We start from the raw sequence: 20,339 nt of genomic DNA, 5'->3' as shown, positions 1-20,339 counted from the left end.
TAGCAGAATACTGTCACAAGAGAAGATTGGAGGCAAAACACAATAATGGCTCTGAAGAAAAAAATTATCATTCAGAGAGGGAATCAATTAAATGAAAAAATACAATACAATCCTTATAAAAGGATAATATGCAACCCTAAAGTTGTGCAACCTTAAAGAAACCCTAAAGGGATAATAACCTACCATATTATCAAATTCCTAAGTTTAGCTTAAGCATAGAGTATAATAGACTAATAATTAAATAAATAATTATTAGCTAATACAAGATAACTCTAACAAGATTTTTTAGGATTATTTTAAAACTGTTGATCTCATGAATTTGTAGTGCAATTTAAACTTAAAAGTTTAAGCTCCAAAATTAATGGAATTTGGTGGTCTCATGAATTTTATTATTTAGCATATTCGATTCAATAGAGTAATTTTTTTTTTTTTTTTTGGATAACCCTGTGGTATCTCTATAAGCTACGACAAGCATTGGGTCCTTCTAGCTTGACCTAATGTCTCAATAGACCTTGTCTTGGTCTTACTTTTTTGCCAAGTTTTGGGGTGCTGCAAAGGCAAGTTGAGGGGAGACTAGTCCACAAGAAGCAACGATTAGACCTAAACCAACCACATGCCATTTAACCAGAGACAACGCAAATCAATCTCATGACCTATATGGGAAGAACCCAAAACCCTTAACCAACTATGTTGCCCCTTTAGGCTTAACAGAGTAATAAATATAAAATAACAACAATTTAATTGGTAAGAATTGAAATTTGAGATGATTGACAAGTGGGAGAAAAAAGGCCTAAGATGGTGGGACAATTTTTAGCCCCTCATATTTTCACCTACTCAGATATGTAGTCTTAAAAAGTAGGGACTGCCATTTTTCCAAAAGATTCCAATTAATCTTCTAACACTTTATTTTTTTTGCTTCATGGGACCTCCTACTTCTTGTAACATTGTTTTTTGCTTCATGAGACCTTGTGCTATTAAAAATTTAGATGCACGAGGTCACGAGGTCCAATCTCCCCACCAACATCATCGATCAGTTAAAAAGTTTACCTCATGCATTGCAATTTATAAGAGGGTTCCTCAATTTGAGGCTACCTGAATTGTATAGTCTTACCCCATGTCCCCATGTGGCTGCTTAGTGGCTTCACCAATTTTTTTTCCTTTCCTTTTTATTTGCCTTAAATTTTGCTTTAAATTTTATATGTAAAAAATATTATTAAAAATTTCATTTAAAAGTGTCATTTAAAAGGGGTGCTTAAAAATAAGCACAATTTTTTTGTGCATGGGGCCATCAGCTCCACAAATTGTTGCACAAAAAGTGGAGCAGCAGCTAATAGCCAAAATAAGCTAAGAAGTTGCATGAGGCCCTGCCCTTAATAAAAAATAAGATGTTTAAGCCCCATAAGACCCATAAAATGAATTATATTTTTCTACAATTTTTTTTAAGAAATCAAAGTTATTGTTTAACTATCTCACCACTTGTCCCAATATAAACAGACACATCGCTCTTCATCAAGTCAGAAATAAAAAGCTTCGAATCTAGTTAAAATTCCAAATTCAAATTTGATCTCATTTGAGATACATTTCATTTAATTTAGTTAGTGGTTCCTTTTCTTTGCATGAACTGCTTTTAGTTTTTCACCCTTTTCATTTGTAAAAAGGGCGAGGCCAACGAGGGGGCAGAGCATCTTCGAGTTGAGGAGAAAATATTTCCGATTTCTTGGAAGGATTTTTGGGGTTTTTTCATTACATTACCTTTTTTTAGCTGGGGTTTCAGAGTTTTTCGCTGCTCCGCTTGGCTTTCGACTCTTTGAGGTTTTTGATTCTTCCCAGTCTTAGTTTATGAGGTAAGTGTTCAAACTCTTTGTTATATTACTGCAACGAAAGGATCATGACATGCATTTTCTTGTGGGTTCGACTGTTTTTATACGGAATGAGGGATTTTCAGTGGCTCGTTACTCAATTGGTAGGGTTTGAATATGGCGATTTTAGGGTTTCTGGATTTGATGTAGATTTTGTGTATTAAGATATTGGCTTCTTTCTTTCTTTTTTCGAAGTCACAAATTACAGTCTTTTCTCTGCAATAGGGGATGGCTATTCTGCAATCGGGTTTATACGTTAGTTTTCATTATAGTGAATATGGGGCTGGATTGTAGTGTTTTCCTTAAAGATCTGGGTTGGATTTAGTTTGATTTAATTTTTAATCTTTTATGAATTTTATGTGAGGGTTTAATTTTTAATCTGCAAAATCTGTGTGCTTCTTTGCTCCTTCTGTTTTTGTGTTTTAGCTACTTTCTCTTTCACAAAGAATGTTCCTCAGTTTTTTGTTAGAGGGGTGTTTGTATCTGTTCCTGTTATGTTTTCTCAATTAAAGTTTTTGAGGCCGTTTTGCTCAATGGTGGGGATGAAGGTGGAAATTTCCGGGTTATATTTTGAGGCCTTGTTACTGTTTTGCCTGGTATGATGATATGAACTTCAAAATAAACATTTGATGAGCAGATCTCTGACGGGTTTGATTTTCCATCGTTATTTAATTCTGCGTGTTCTTTAGCTGTTTTGAAGTTTTTCATTCAGTTTTATAATGCGGTTATACAGTTTTTAATCATTTGTGTAGCTATAGCTTATTTGTGTATAACTCTACCATTAGTGTGAGCACATGGACAATAGGTTAAAAAATAATAGTTTTCTTATACCGTCAGATTTGTTTCGCATGTAGTGATAATGCAAATTTTGACCAAACGTCAAAGTCTAACATCGTCAATTGAACTCATAAAGCAGGTCGTCATTTACGCACTAGGACACAATTTCCATTACTTTTATGAATTGTTTTACATGGAACTTTACTTTGAGAGATGGTTTTAACGATCAGTTGATTGTTAGGATCTTGCTATTAGCTATTTTCTAATTGATTTGGCATGTTTTACTCTGGATCTTAGAGCTATTGGTGTATAATGATTTTTTGATTGAAAGTCGTTCTACATCACTGATTTATGGTTTTGGCTGGACTCGATGTAAAAACCAATGTGATGTTGTCTTCCTGGCAGTTACTTTCTTTTATTCTATTTTCCCAGCATCTTTGTTGATGCTACTTTAGAATCATATTTTGCAATGAACTTAGAAGGATAATACTACGATGGTGTAGAACATAAATGTTAATTCAACTTGTGATAACTTTCTAAAGGAGTGGTATTTTTGCTTCCATAGGTGTGCTCACTTTTGACACTTTTGATTAGCTTTTGAAGAGTTACGCTTGAGTTCTTCTGACCATTAGACACTTGCATGGATCAATCTTAACGTGGATCTGATGGTGTCAGATAGCTACTGAAAAGACTAGAAGTGCCAGTACCTATGTTCTTGCACTTGTAGGATTGCCATCTGGGAATATTTCAAATTTACAATGATGCTTGAATATTTTAACTTGGAATTAAAACTCTCAGGATAAAAACTGGATTATAATAACTTGGAAATAAACTGTATGAGGATAAGAACTTGAATATGCCAACTTGTAAAAAAGCTTTATCTGGAAAAAAAACTAAATTATTGTTATTATTCAGAATTAGATATTATTATTAACTAACAATCTCAGCCTTTAATGTTCCTCTTGCAACAAACCACTGGCATGGATACACCCCTCAAAAGAGCAAGTCGTTTCTTGGTGTAAAATGTGTCTGTCAACGCAAATTAAGTGTTTTATTTAACTATTGTTATATTGCAAGCTCAAATTTATTACTTTTTAAAAATTTTCTGCTCTGTGTTATGGCCTTTGTTTTGCTCACAATGAACAATATCCCAGTTTTAAGACCTCAGACTTCACACTTGCATCTTCAAAGTAATCATCTACAATAACGAATCAGATATTTTGTTTTAATTTTTAAATTACTTATGCTTGAAAGAGACCAGAGTTTGCTCTGCAATAGTCACTGTTCTGTCATCTGGATAGTTACTCCGACTCAACTTTACTCATTAGTTTTGATTTGGTTCATTTGTATGTGTTTGATTTGTTTTGTTGAAATTTTAGTTGAATTATAAGCTTGAATCTATTATAGGCCGTTGTGGATATTAACATTTATCATTTCTCTTTGTACTGCAGCTCGAAGGAGAAGCCCACTCTTGGGTAAGTCATTTATATTTCTATGTGCTTTGCACACTTGTAATACTAGTATTATTAGTCAACTTTTGAAGATAGTTTTTTTGTGAATTTTCAATAACTCTATAATCATAGGCATCATAGTCTTGATGGTATTGGTCATTCAATTTTATTCTTCACTCTTATTTTTTTAATATTGGAGCTAAAGCAGCAGAGAAATATAACAGAGATTACATATGACAATGTGATTTTTGAATAGATTAATCTGTTATCATTTTGTTATGCTGTACTTATGCATGATCTTTTTACATTTGTCTCCAGTAAGTTCACTGCATAATTTGTGGGAACCAAAATATTACATATGACAATGTTATCTTTGACTTCAATGTGATTTTTGATTAGATTAATCTGTTATCATTTTGTTATGTTGTACTTATGAATGATCTTTTTACATTTGTCTCCAGTAAGTTCACTGCATAATTTGTGGGAACCAAAATAATAGAATCTAATTATAGAAGGTGCATGAGATCCCATGCTTTTGCATTTGTGTATACTTGGAATTTTGTAAATGGTAAATACTAAATAGCTCATGATTCCTTGAACTGATCGAGTAATTAGTGACTGTCATTATCTAGATTTGATTTCCCCACTGGTCATCGTTTAATTTTTTAATTATTTGACAAGTTTTCTTTGTATTTGTGTTTTTTGGGCTTCTTTTCCAATCCATTTCTCATACAAGTAAATAATTGTAGGGCTAATTTTTTTCAATTACTTTTTACTTTTCAGTTATTATTGTTATCCCTCTATTGATTTTTCTAAAATGCAGCGGTGCGCGGATTAAGACCCGCAAACGGAATATTGCAGCTCCTTTGGACCCCGCAACATTTGCGGATGCAGTGGTACAGATCTATCTTGAGCATGACGGCAACTTGGTAGGTGGTACATGCAGTGTTAAGACTTATTCTGTATGGTTGAGTGAAACTAATAATAACTGGTCAGTGATATTTGCCAAGCTTCATTGGTAGAAAGAATTAGTTGTTTATTTCAAAGAAAAATTTAAATTTAAAACTGTGTTTTGAGCTAAATGGCATTTGCTTTTTTCAGGAACTTACTGCCAAGAGCATTGAGTCTGCAGATCTTGACTTCTCAAGATATGGTGACACGTTTTTCGAGGTTTGAATTTGTTTGATTAGCTTGACATGCCTCTTTGTTTGGGTTATTATTTTTTGCTTGGATGGAAACCATCTTTGTTCCTTTTTGGTGGTATCTGTTTGGAAAACTGTATTGTGCCCATTGACATCCTTTATTCTTGGCAATTGTCTTTTGAGGTTTATTTTTGGTGGAATCTTAGTGTTGGCATTATTTGAAAGCTATAGAAATTTAAGTTTTTACTTGTAGTTCAGTATCACTTCTTTCTGCAAATTGACCCTTATATAGTGTGGTGGAATAAGTATCTCTTTAGAATGGTAGTTCACAGCTTGAGAAACCTGGCATGGGAGTTCACTTTAGTATTTTGATGTAGAAACTAAAAGACTAATTATGCACTCATGATGACCCTCTAAATACTACTTTTATGCACTAGTACAATGAATGTTCCTCCCCATAAGAGAGAAATGAGAGACTATGCAACCTCCCCACAATGTGATGATGTGGTGTTGGTAGATGCTTGAAACTGGATGTTGAAGATGATTCACACTTGTTGAATAACACCACAAATGTGTGCAAGATGAATTCCCATTTTGGATGTGTAGAAAGTGATGCGAATGTCTAAATTTTGCATATGATCTGAAGATTGAATGTTGCCAATACTGGTTTCCAAACCTGAACTGCTGAAAACTAGCATGCATATCTTGTTGTAAGGAATCACTCATGCTTTGTGTGAAACATTTATGGATATGTATGTAGCAACAAGTGATGAGACCACAATGCTTGTCAATGGACTACATTGTTCATATCTCTTTAGAATGGTAGTTCACAGCTTGAGAAACCTGGCATGGGAGTTCACTTTAGTATTTTGATGTAGAAACTAAAAGACTAATTATGCCTTGTTGACACTTGCTAAATCTGCTGCTACTGAAGTTATGTGTCACCTTGTTTTCCTTTAGCTAGGTTATTAGCCATACAATTAAATTACATTTTTTTATGTGATTTACACCTTTAGTAGCAAATTTTGCTTAAAACTTTTGATAAATTGTGATTTATCAGAAAACAGAACTTTCATGAAAAATTGCCAGAAAATCATGATATATATCATATTGATAAACCATTTAATTAGCAGGCCAATCATATCTCGTAATTTATGGTTCAGCCATGCATTTTCCAGAGTTTTTTTTTGTAAAAAATTAAGGGTTTCTGTGATTTTGCATTCTGTAGATTTTTTTTCAATTTTTTTGCTAACCTTTAACCTAACCCCATTTTTAACTAAACCTAATACTACCTCAAATTTACCTGATCAAATTCCACCTTTTTTCAATTTTTTTATCTTTTATTTTGCCAATTTGTTCAATTTTTGCTACTTTGATTTACACAGCAATTATTAATTTTTTGATATCTGTCATTGTAAATACACTTTAATGCGGACATGTACAAATTTTTTGCAGGTGGTCTTTACAGGAGGTCGCACACAACCTGGTACCGTAAAGCCTGAAGAATGTGATCGGCATACCTTCGCTGTTTTGAATTGTGAACCTTCAAGGCAGAGTATCTTGCCATCTGTTCTTTACATACAGAAGATACTACGCAGGAGACCTTTCCTAATCAAGAATCTTGAAAATGTTATGCGAAAGTTCTTGCAGTCACTTGAACTGTTTGAAGAAAATGAAAGAAAGAAGCTTGCTGTTTTCACTGCACTCACTTTCTCTCAGAAACTGTCTGGGCTACCACCAGAAACTGTTTTTCAACCTCTCCTTAAAGACAATCTTGTGGCCAAAGGCATTGTGCTTTCATTCATTACGGACTTTTTTAAGGAGTACTTGGTGGATAACAGCCTTGATGATCTCATAGGACTGCTGAAGAGAGGAAAGATGGAAGATAATCTACTGGAATTGTTTCCAGTGCAGAAGCGTACTACGGAGGCATTTGCAGAGCACTTCAGGTAGGAATGTGTTCGGCATTGAGTAAAATATTTTGTTTACTTGACATTAGTAGTTTTTCCAAGCTGATTTTTATTGACTCGTATTATTCGTTGTGACAGCAAGGAGGGTCTTGGAGCTCTTGTTGATTACAATGAAAAGAAAATCTTTGATGTAAAATTGAAGGAGCTGAAGGCTGCATTAATGACCTTGATTACTGAAAATAGTGATATTGATGATGTGATTGAAAATGTTAAACAACGCCATAAAGAGTCAAATCTACCTGACATTGAAATTGTGCGTCTCTTATGGGATGCTCTTATGGATTCTGTACAGTGGTCTGGCAAGAATCAACAGCAAAATGCAAATTTGGCCTTGCGTCAGGTTAGTAACCATAAACCACTTGTATTATATCCCTTTCTGTTTATTTCTTTTTTTCCTTCTAACAAAAAATAATTAAAGCTATATAAGATAGGGATGGTTCATGGTGAGCAAATGCAGTGTGCTTGGTGATAAAAATAATGCCAAGTAACAAAATATAACCATCATTAATCAATTTTTGATTTTTTCTTATGTATATATACTTACAATGTCATTCATTTGCATCAAGTGGTGCATCACACTCGGGGTGGAGAGAACTACTTAAAACATGATGTTGACACTTGCCAGTTCATGTGAGTATTAGTGAACACGTGCATAATTCTCCCTGTAAATGACATGGGTTTTGAGACACATGAAAACATCTTGGCATGGTAGGTCAGGTTTCTGGTAGTTCTGTGCTAGTTATGGTCTACATTACATATTGGGTGTGTCATATTTCTGTGGAATATAAAAGTTCAAAGTAGTGATAAAGCCTTCCTTGCAGTGTTCCACGGAAACGCGTTTCCCCCTCCCAGGCCCAAGTTCCCCCGTCCCCGAAACGCGTCCCCAAAACTTTTTCCCTTTGTCCCCCCGCCCCCGAAGCCCGTCCCCGTGCCCCCCTGTCTCCCCGTCCCCAACGGTCGTGGAACACTGACTTCCTTGTCTCTGTAAAAGCATATATCCAGTTTAATATATCTTAAACCTGTCTTGATATATTTTTTGTTATTTTTCCTACATGCCTTTTAAGACGAGTCTAATAATTAGTAAATTAAGTATTTAAATTATATCAGTTACATTATGCTCTATTTTAAAATTTGATGCAGCTCACAATCTAAAATATATCTGCAAAATCAGGATTTTGAGTTTTAGATACAGCTCAAAAAAATTCAGGGTAAAATTTTAGGTTAAGAAACCTAGGATCTCTATTTTTCTTCTCTCTGCCTTATTGTTGTTTCTATGGTTTGAACTTTGAAGTGTGGTTTTCTTCTTGTCATCACCACTGTCAAAGGCACTCTTGTGCTTGGGCTCCTCAATTGTGTGGCTTTGCTAATAAATAATACATGCTCTGTTCATGGGGAATAGAAATGGCTTTTGGGTTTGTGCAATTAAGAGAAATGTAAATATACGTTTTCATGTGTTCTTCACGTAGGCTTGCTACACTCTTGTTGCATTATATATTTGCATCTGCTAAAAATAAATATCTTCTATTCATGGTCTTTGATTTATCTTGAGTTATGAAGTCTTTGGCAAGCATTTGTTGAGTCAGGTTAATCAATCATCATTAGGAATCTAATAGATTATTATTTTTTTGTTATATCCTTATTAAAGTCTTCTCTACTCAATGGACCATTTCCTTATATTTTTGGTGGGTTCAAGGCATGTGGAACTCGTGAATCATTATTATGTACATATTAATTTTCAAGTGTAATCATTGTAACAATTATTGTTCTCTAATATGGTTTTATATTTTGAGAATGATTGAAAGTGCCTCATGTGGTTTTATATTTTGAGAATGATTGAAAGTGCCTCATGTGGTTTTATATTTTGAGAATGATTGAAAGTGCCTCATGTCAATGCATCTCCTATGGTCCCAATTGTTTTGTGATTGCCAGAATTGCTAATAGCTCCCGATTGCTTGACATTGTGTTTCTTCTCAAGTCTTATTGACCTCATTTGGTTACCAACTGAAATCAATTGCAGTTCATTTCTTTAGAAGATGTGAAGTCTTAACTATTTTCTGATATGTGATTATCTATATATGCCAGACAAAGAAGATGTATTATCATGGGTGTTTTGTTCAGGGTACTGAACAAGTATCTTAATCATTCTTGTTTCAGGTCAAGGCATGGGCAAAACTTCTTAATACATTTTGCACGTCTGGAAAACTTGAGTTGGAGTTAATTTACAAGGTCCAAATTCAGTGTTACGAGGATGCCAAGCTTATGAAACTCTTTCCTGAAATTGTAAGGTCACTCTATGACATGGATGTTCTTGCTGAAGATACTATATTGCTGTGGTTTCGTAAGGGCAGCAACCCAAAGGGCAGGTAATGGCAGGCTGGCATATTTTTACTTCTGAGTCTGACAAGTGCGTTATTAGGAAATAGTGCATTTCATATTTTTGCTTTGTGATTGTAAGAGCTGGATCTGATATGAAAATTGCACTTTTGCAGACAAACTTTTGTGAAGTCACTGGAGCCTTTTGTGAAATGGTTAGAAGAAGCTGAGGAAGAAGAATAATTTTAAAAGTATAAAATAGGATTATTTATTAATAAGTTACTTTGAAATTCATGGGTGGAGTTTCTTCCCAGTTCACTTACCATATATTCGATTAGTATCTAGTCCTATTTTATATGACTTATATTAAGTTTAATGCCAAAACTGGAGTGAGATATATAATCCACTTCTACTCTGTTGAGTGCTATCAGAGAGACTTAAATCTGTGCCACAGAAAGCAATAAGACTTAAGATGCACCTAGAAGCTTATTTGATTTAGTTTTTTGTATTGTGGCTTTGTTTGTTAGAACTTGTAGCTGTTATTTTCACTTTGATTGGTTGACTAGATGTTTTAATAATATTAAATTTAATTATAGTTAATGAAAGACTTCAACACCATTTTGTTTAACTACATAGCTTGTGGAAAGATATTTTTGGAGTTTTTAGCTTTGTATGTAATATTTCATATTATCTACTGTAAATTTATTCTTGGTTTTTAAAGAATTTTCTGATTATATTTGCTGCTCTGTATTGGATATTTTATCTATTTCATTAATTGTCTAGTGTTTCAAGGTGTGTGTTACAAAAAGGTTTGAGTGCCCCATCTTCGTTAACTAAATTTTAAATAATTTCTTGTGATAAAAATGCAAGAATGTTATCAATTTTTATTGTAGGTTCTTTATCTTCTCTTCCTGTTGTGTGCTTTTCGCAGTTACGTACCTCTTATTTCATGTTTTGCTGGTTCAGTTTTGTCTCTAATCCACTGAAAATTAATTCAGCCCCTTTTTATGATGGGTGTTTTCTATTATTTTAAGTGAGTTTGTTGCATTGCTTTGGTAATATGGTTTGGACTTGGATTGACTCCAACTACACTTATCATAAAAAGGGCCGATTTGTTCCTTAATTAACTGTACTGTTGTCTTAGATTGACTGATTTGGAGAGCTTCAGTTACTTCAGTAGGTATATTAATTCTGTTTTCAACTGCACCTGGGAGTATGGAGCTTCATTATGAATATTGTGATAACACAGATGATTGCCACTTGCAACAAGAATGACACTGCATACACCTGTTAGTTTGATCAATCCCCATTTCTCACCTAGGGAATTTTGCCTTGATGTTATAAGCATCTGGGGCAGAGATCAGCCGTGTTTCCCTCACTTGATTATAGAATGTTTTTTTTATTTAGTCCGAGTGTGCAGATAACCATCAGGTGATTGATTTCCTGTATTTATATTGCAATAAACACATTTTCAATGAAGGCAAAACAGTGCAGTATAAACTAAGGGCTGCATATGGTTCTTCCAACTACACCTATCATAAAAAGGGCTGATTTGTTCTTTAATTAACTGTACTGTTGGTCTTAGATTGACTGATTTGTAGAGCTTCAGTTACTTCAGTAGGTATATTAATTCTGCTTTCAACTGCACCTGGGAGTATGGAGTTTCGTTATGAATATTGTGATAACACAGATGATTGCCACTTGCAACAAGAATGACACTGCATACACCTGTTACTTTGATCAATTCCCCTTTCTCACCTAGGGAATTTTGCATTGATGTTATAAGCATCTGGAGCAGAGATCAACCGTGTTTCCTTCACTTGATTATAGAATGTTTTTTCTATTTAGTCCGAGTGTGCAGATAACCATCAGGTGATTGATTTCCTGTATTTATATTGCAATGAACACATTTTCTATGAAGGCAAAACAGTGCAGTATAAATTGAGGGCTGCATATGGTTCTTCCCCGATGCCCCTTTTGGATAACATTATTTATTTGTTGAAGGATTGCTGGCCCACCATTGCGCAACACATACATCCAAATGAAGTGGTAGTGCATATGCACTATCATTGCCTACTTAAAAATAACTTCTTTTCTACCTTGAGTAAAATTAAGATGCAAGCACAATATCTTCGAGCTGACACTTTTTCTTATAGAAAATGTATCTTTGAGCTTGACGAGTCTCACAGTATTTAACCTGTTCATTAAACTTTTGGCATTTATATCTAAAATCTTAGGTTTTGGACATTACTCGGTAAGTTGTTCAAAGTTTGTCATAGCTAACGACTGGAAGTGAAATTTCAATGTTTTATAACCGTTTGCAGTGGTAAAACTATTTTTTTAGCTTAGGAAACCAATTCTAATTATGAAACTGTGAATTGGTAAGAAAAAATTGTAGTTACATTATAACAGATATTTATAAACACCAGAGGCATAAATTTGTGTTATCAAGTGACAAAAATATTTTTTATGGAGAAATTTGTAGAGACACTTAATTTTGTGCCCATTTCGAGAGAATGTCCTTTGACAAATGGCCCAATCTTGAGCAAAGTTGGCACCCTTATTCCACACTATTTACACATTCTTGTATTTATCCACCACCTTGTCACAATGTTTTTTTACAAATGTCACAAAAAATTGTACTTGGCATCGTCAACAGATATTTATCGACACTAGAGGCATGCATTTGTGCTACTAAGTGCCATATAAATATTTGTAATGATCAAATTTGTATATTCATGCCATGCTACATTTAGTTGTGCCTATCTGAGAGAATGTCCTTATACAAATGGCCCAATCTTGAGCAAAGTTGGCACCTTGTCCACAATGTCTTGACAAATTTTACTAGCTTTAGTAAAGTTGGCCTCTTAATTCCACACAATTTTCTCATTCCCTTACACGCATTATTGCATTTATCCACTACCTCGGCCCCTCAGCTACTATCGCACATTAACTACTTAATTCGCTACGTCGTACATGCATGTACACTTTCTGACATGGGCCTTGTACTTTACACCTTATTGCACGCTTCACTCCCACTATTATATTGTTGCACTTATCCACTATCTTTGCCATTTTAAGGGTGCAACCTTAATAGATGTGGAGTTGACCATCTTAAATATTTAAATTCAAATTTAAATTTTGGTCGACTTTCACCTTAGTTTTTATTTCTATGTTGTTGTCTTTAGAGGCATTCATTAACATTCATTTATCATCACATCATCGTTTCAGCATTACTTAATACATTTTTTTTTTGCATTCTAGTGTTAACAACTGTGTATGGTGCTTTAAAATGATAGATTGGCATGTTCACCATAAGAGCCTAGATTTGTTGTCCTTGATTTTTAGATGTTTTAGTTTTGATGTAGGTGAATATCTATGTTTGTGATGTATTAACCATCCTTCGGAGGTATTTTCAAGTATTGCTAATTTTAAATATCAAAAAGCATTGATGAATCAGGTGAATTTAGAAGTAGATACACACCAATTGCGATGCCACTCTTGATGATGTGACTTTTGGCCTAATATTTTAAGTTCTCAATTTTTATTTTTTTATTTGTAATGGTCAATTAGGCAGGGGTCCCATGAGGGGGGCTTAAGCTCTATTTTTAAGGAAGAGGTGGTCCCATAAGCTCCATTTGTAAGGAAGAGGGGGTCCCATGAATAAATTTTTTTTTGTGCTACGCGATTATTTGGAATCTTTCCCCCCAAAAAGTAGGAGCAAATGGGGCCAACTTTCTACACGTTAATGCCCTAAAGATCCCCAAATTAGTCTTAGACATTATCTTGTTATATAGATATACGGGCATCACACTATTTCATTGGTAAGTAGGAATGGTCAATAGAGTATATTGCTAATAGTTCTTAATAAGATTTAGAGATGTTTGGCATTGGGTAGAAGTACATGGTAGTAGGCATTTGCAATACAAATACATCCTTTAGAGAGTCTTTATTTTAACGTGTATCATGTTTCATAAATAGAGATTAATTATTAAGTCTTAATGAGTAGATTATGAAGCATTGTTTCATCTAGATGTCTTTAGCAATCACAAATACCTACATAGTTGACAAAGAGACCAAGAAGATGCTCTTGGTATGGGAAGATCATGAATTGTACAAATTGGTTGAAATTGTATAAGTCAAGGAGCATCCACTGGCAGTCGAGTGCATCATACATCTCGGTATTATATTTCCTTCATTGATGATGTCTCGAGATACAATTGGATTTATTTTATGATTTCTAAATATGAAGTTTTCACTAAGTTTAAGGAATTTAGTCTTTCATTGAGAAACAATGAGATTATAAGATTATAGTGTTGAGATCTAATAATGGGGTTGGATATTGTTATAGGGACTTTAATGAGTTCTTCAAGCATGTTGATATTGTTTGACAAAAAACTGCTCTTTATAATCCCCCAAAACATGTGGTGGTAAAAATAATGAATCAAACCTTAATGAAAAGAGCTAGGCGCATGTTAATTGGTGCTAAGTTTGATATATGCATTTGGGCAAAAGCTATTGGTGCTGCTTGTTATTTAATTAATAAATCTCCTTGTTCAACTCTAATTGAGAAAAATCCTTATGAAATGTGGACAGGTAGAAAGCATTCGGTTTCTCACTTAAGGATCTTTGGTTGTGAGGCTTTTGTTCACGTGCCTTAGGAGAAGCAATTTAAATTGGATCCAAAAGCTCATAAATGCATCTTTGTTGATTACAGTGAGAATGTAAAAGATTATAAATTTTGGAATCCTCTACCCAATAAAATGACATTTTCTAGAGGTGCTATTTTTAGGAAGTTTAGAGCTTACTCAGGTGAAGAAGAACCAAAGGAGAAGACAAAAACAATGCACTTTGAGACAGATTTAGAAGTAGGAAGATGTGCGCGTGGAAGAATAGTTAGATGGATTTGAGGATACAGAAGGAGAAGACGATTCAGAGAGTTTAGATAATGTGCATGATGAACATATAGAGGAAGATGAGCAGGTAGAGCCCATTACTCCTACCTTATGGAGGTGGAGGTCCACAAGGCAACAAAATCGAGTTGACATGCATAGCCCAACAAATTTCCATTATAAATTTGTTTTGTTGAGTATTAGAGATAGAGCCTAGATCTTTTAGGGAGGCTCTCCCTTTAGAGGAAAGTGACTTAGATGCAGACCACGCAGGAGGAGATGATGGCCTTGTATGGTAGTGACACTTGGGATCTTGTTAGTTTTCTCAAAGAAAGGAAGCCCATTAGATGCAAGTGGGTACATAAAAAGAAGTTTAAAGTAGATGGTTAGTTAGAGCGCTAGAAAGCCAAACTGGTGGCTAAGGGCTACTCCCAAAGCGAGGGAGATGATTTCGATGAAATTTTCTCTCTTATTACAAAATTGACTTCTATTAGATTCTCATTGTCTATTGTTGTTGGTTACAATTTTGATATAGAGCAAATGGATGTTAAAACTACTTTCTTGTATGGGGATCTTGAGGGGGAGATTTATATGTGACAGTATGATGACTTTGTTGTGAAAGGGAAAGAACAATTGGTTTATAGGTTAAATAGATTGTTGTATGGTTTGTAATAGTCACCCAGGATGTGGTACCAGAAGTTTGATTCTTTTGCATTGAATTTGAGTTATGTAAGGACTGAAGAGGATCGTTGTGTTTATATTAAGGTTATTAATGATCAGATACTAATTATTGTCTTGTATGTTGATATGCTTATCGATAATAACAAGGTGATCATTAAAGAACTCAAGAATAAACTTTCTAGCACATTTGATATGAAGGTTTTGGGGGATGCAACATATATATTTGGGATGGATATCAATAAAGATTGAGTTCACATAAATCTTTGGTTAAGCCAGAGTAAGTATGTTGATACTATTTTGTGGAAGTTTAAGTATGTCCACCACTAAAGTAGAGTATATGACTGCTACACATGCCTCTAAGGAGGTAGTATGGTTACAAAGACTTGGTATTGGCATTTTGATTGCAGGATTGTGAGGATCAAATGTGACAATTAGAGTACTATTTGTTTGGCCAAGAATTCCATGTATCATGCTCATACTAACTATGTTGATGTTTGGTAACCTTTGTGTGAGAAATGGTTGATAATAGTAAGGTCTTCATAGAGAAAATTGATACTTTCGATAATGTTGTAGATTCTCTTACATAGTGAATGACCACAAAAATGTTCTCTTGGTGTAGGAAGCCCATGGACCTTGATCACTGTATTCTATTTTATTTTACGCATCTCTTGGATGTAATTTGTGTTTATAATGTTAAGTGGGATAATTTAGGATAAGGTGACATTGACGTTGCAAATCTTATGCCATTCATATGTCTCCATGTTCTTTGGAAAGTTTTCCCTAGGACATGAGAGAAATATTTAATATTTGTACTTTACGGTTAATTGTAATTGTATTTTCAACAGGTGGACGTGTAAAAATGATAAGAATATATTAAAATGGACAAATTACCCTCCTTAAGTGTCCACATTGGGATATGAGGGTCATGCATTGGGCACGCAAGATTGGGAGGGTGTTTGTTGGGAGATCCACAATCATCTAGAATTATGGAGCATCCACAAGGTCAAAGGTTTGAGTGGCCATGGGTTAGGCACACATTGGAGTCACTTTAAGGGAATTAATATTTTATTATGCATATTGGTTGTTCACTTTCCTAGGCATGGTTTTTTGCAAGTGGTTTCTTGCCTCTTGTTTTGCAAGTGGTTTCATCACAGTTACAAAGCGAATGACCACGAAAAAGTTCTCTTGGTGTAGGAAGCCCATAGACCTTGTTCACTGTACTCTATTTTATTTTCTGTATCTAATTTTTAAATTTTTAGATATTTTATGTATCTAATTTTGAGTACATAATACTAATTTCTAATTTTTAAATTATTTATAAATGATTTTAGCCCTTTTAAATTGGTAGGCAACAAATGAGTTTTCAAGGTTGGTCTCTTATTGGGTGATAGAGTTAAATGCAACATTTGAATATCATGCAAAAAAATGTATCACAAATATGACAATATGGAGAAAATGGCAAACTTGTTAATCTTTAAAATTTAGGAGAAACTCATGCCAAAACATGTAGTTAAAAGTATTAGACTTAGGAGATTAAAGGTGACAAGTGCTTCATATCACTAGGGGATAGAGGGGGAAGGAATTCTAGATGAGGAAGTCCAAAGGTTTGAGAAACAAATATTGTTATAGATTAGGAATGGGAAAGTAATCATGCCAAAAGGCATTTGGGGAGGGGAATTTCAGGGATTTAATTTCAGTGGAGGAGAATGAGGAAATATCAATGTTTGGAGTTCAAGGTTACCTTGTGAAGAGTGTCGAGATAAGGGGAAGCTAGAAGTTCAACTTTGAATTTTTTTTATGAGGTAACAAAACAATTATGAGTTTTTAGGGGTAAAGGAAATGGGTATTGGGAACAAGTGGAGTTTGAAAATTTGACCTAAGATGATTTACATAGGGGATCAATAGACTTTAGAGTTTGAAAGTGATAGGAGAGAGGTACCCAATTAAGGATGGTCCAAACTTCCATCTTTAATGAAAACAAAATTTTAGTTTATCATGGGGAAGTTATGATTGGATTGAAACACATGTAAGTCTAAACTCCAAAATAGTTAGAAAATTTTTATCATAGGCAACATGAGTGTTTAGAAGGAAATTTTTTTAGAGATGGAGGAGTACGAAGGCCTTCTAGAGTGGAGGGAAGTGGCCTTTAGTGAGAAAACATGATGGGTTAGGAAAATTTGACCTACCAAGAGGAACAAAGGGAAGTAGAAAAGCATGTCAAGTAGTGAAACTATAACAATTTTGACCCTTGAATTACACTAAAATATATCAACCTACTACCAAAAGATTATAAATTCCTTGAAAATTTGGCAACTATGACACAATATAAGTGTTGAGAAATAAGGTGAAGAAAGCTTGCAATATGATTTTCTTATTTGATTACAAATCTGAAATAAGAAAACCAAAAATAAAATATGAAAGTGATTACAACATTCAACAATTATATAAAATCATCAGACCAAATGAGACACCAAATTTATGTAGAGAAACCCTTGAAGAAAAAAAATCTAGCAACAAGTATATTATTACTCTTCAAAAGAGAGAATGCTACAATAATGCACTTTAATACACTTCTCTAGAAATTAAACTCGAAATCACCTAGAAACCTTTAAAAAATGATGATAAAACAACTATGCCATGACTCCAATTTATAGAAAACTGAGAGAGGAATATCCATTGTTGTTTCCCAAAACAAGAGGCAAGAAACCACTTGCAGAAAACCATGCCTAGGAAAGTGAACAACCAATATGGATAATAAAATATTAATTCCCTTAAAGTGACTCCAATGTGTGCCTAACCCATAGCCACTCAAACCTTTGACCTTGTGGATGCTCCATAATTCTAGATGACTGTGGCTCTCCCAATCTTGGGTGCCCAATGCATGACCCTCATGTCGTAATTTGTCCATTTTAATATATTCTTATCATTTTTACACATCACTGTATTTAATGCTTTCATATCATCTTATCTGAAAGAGTTAGAAATTCACGCTACTGTATTTAATGCTTTCATCACAGTTTTGGATAACTTGAAGAGTGGGTGGGATACTCACCTAGGATTTTTGAAGACTACTTATGTTGATATCTTCAAATATTTATAAGTATCTCTGTTTTGGACAATGCCCCATCTTTGGCATTGCCGTCAAAGGGGGAGAGGAACGGTGAGAAATGTACAATAATTGGAGAGTGGAATTCTTTGTCTAAGGGGGAGCCTTAGAGATTCTTTTAATTCTTTTGAATCGATGCACAATGCTCAACACTTAGTCATTTTTCACGAGTGTTGCCATCAATGCCAAAGGGGGAGATTGTTGGCAATTGACACTCATCCGGTGACTTATGGTGGTTTCCGGTGGATGATTATTGGTTTAGGGTTGTCATTGATGGCAACTCTTCATGGAGATCCGATCTAACGATCGCAATTCTTCTTATCCGGAAGTAGGTGCTAACAGAGCATTTTTGGGTTTGAAAGCTTTCCCGCGATTGCAGTGCATTGAATCGTGTTCTTGTTGGTTGGGCCGACTTAGAAACATCATTTTATTACTATTTTGATGATCTGAACTTATCTTTTTGGATCCGGTCAAGCCGACATGTGACTACATGTTACACCTTCAAGCCAACATGATGTATGACCTATTTTGTGGGTGTCGGTATATAAGTTTGGTGTAGATGATATTTTTGGTGAACGATGCAAATATATGTGAGTGAGAGGTGATCGATCATCCATTTTGGCTCAATTTCATGTGTGCATTCTTGATCGTGTGGCTGACTAAGACAGTGAATAGGGCAGAATAGGGCAGATCAGAGAAGGTGCTCCAGTCAGTTCATTTGTTCTCAACCGGAACTCATCCAAGCATAGTAGATGCTATCTCAGAGTTCATACATTGTAATTCATCATTGTAATTATCTTGTAAGTCAGTGAGACTTCATTGAGGGTTGTTGCCTTCTGGGTTATTGTAATTGAGCAGTGAGCTCTAGGTAGTGTGCCTGAATGCCTTTGCATTCCCATTTTATAATATTGTTTTCCTACTAGCCATAGTGGAATAATATTGTGGGTTCAAATCGCATTGTGGTTTTTCCCATTTGGGTTTCCACGTAAAAATGCTGGTGTTATGATCTTGTGGTTGTTTGTTTCATGTTTCTGTATTTCAATTTTAAGTGTTTGCATCTAGTGGTTGAAATTTATGTTTAAAAATATATTAACCGGTATATCACCGATTCACCCCCCAGTGGTCTTTGATTCCAACAACAACTACCTAGCAAAAGCGCTAAAACTACTATGCAAAATCATCGTTAGCGCTAAAAAAGCATTTTAGTGTCCTTATCCCGATTCAACTTTCCCTAGCTAAAAAACACATTAATGAGATCAAAGTGAAAAAATCAAAACTTGACTTACTGTGGGACCGTAGTCAGTTGGCTGTTGGTACCTCCAAATGTGCTCGAATTGATGATCTACTATGGGAACCACCATGTTTTCTGTCGCACACTGCTCACAAATGGGTCACTATTAGAGCTCAAAATCACCGTGGAGGAGTTTGCAAATGAGGCCAAATTACCCATTCTCACCTAAATATACCGTACCCAACCCTACCCCTGCTTCGCCCCGCTCATCGCCGTGGACCCCTAGAACTTCCGAGGTTCGCCATTTCTCCATTTCAGCCCCGTTTTCCTCCGTTCTTTCACCATTTAACCCAAATTCTTTTATTCTTTCATTCCCCCCAATCTTTCTATTTTTCCCAAGAGATTGCTAGATTTGTTGAAATTTTCGGCCCATCTCTCGAGGGGGCATACCACACACTAAATTAACATCTCTGGGCATTTTTCTCATGCTTATCTGTTTTTTTTTGAAATTGCACGATAAACTACACCATCTAAAAGAGGGGCAAATGTAGACATAAATATGTCCACTAGTTAAATAAATATTTAATTTGTTTACTATACTAATGCTCATCTATTAATTAAATTTACATTCATTTAAATCCTATTTTTCTAATTTAATTAAATTAATTTCATAAATGTATTTAAATTAAAATTACTAAATATACTCCAAATATTAAATATATCTATAAATTTATTTAATTCTCCTTTCCTCTCATTTAAATAAATTAAACATTTATTTAAAATGCCTAACCAAAATCCCTATTTAAATAAATGAATATTTATTTAAAATCCCTCATCCACTTGCATTCACCTACAAATGCAAGTTGCACCAACTATTTTAAATAAATAATTATTTATTTAAAAATCCTAAATCCAAG

At 34.5% G+C, this 20,339-nt stretch overlaps 1 protein-coding gene across 1 annotated transcript; it reads left to right on the top strand.

The window, feature by feature from the left end:
• The first annotated feature begins 1,520 nt into the window (after positions 1-1,520).
• LOC131062506 (uncharacterized) lies at positions 1,521-10,010 on the top strand. The gene is made up of 8 exons (XM_057996177.2): positions 1,521-1,844; positions 4,088-4,111; positions 4,911-5,016; positions 5,189-5,257; positions 6,685-7,178; positions 7,278-7,539; positions 9,354-9,562; positions 9,689-10,010. The coding sequence occupies exons 1-8, from the start codon at positions 1,840-1,842 to the stop codon at positions 9,753-9,755; spliced, it is 1,236 nt and encodes a 411-aa protein (XP_057852160.1). The 5' UTR covers positions 1,521-1,839; the 3' UTR covers positions 9,756-10,010.
• The last annotated feature ends 10,329 nt before the right edge of the window (positions 10,011-20,339 follow it).

This window comes from Cryptomeria japonica, chromosome 1 (assembly GCF_030272615.1).
Source record: "Cryptomeria japonica chromosome 1, Sugi_1.0, whole genome shotgun sequence".
Lineage (NCBI taxonomy): Eukaryota > Viridiplantae > Streptophyta > Pinopsida > Cupressales > Cupressaceae > Cryptomeria > Cryptomeria japonica.
The sequence above is the reverse complement of the archived record's forward strand: the minus strand, read 5'-3'. Positions and strand labels throughout refer to the sequence as shown.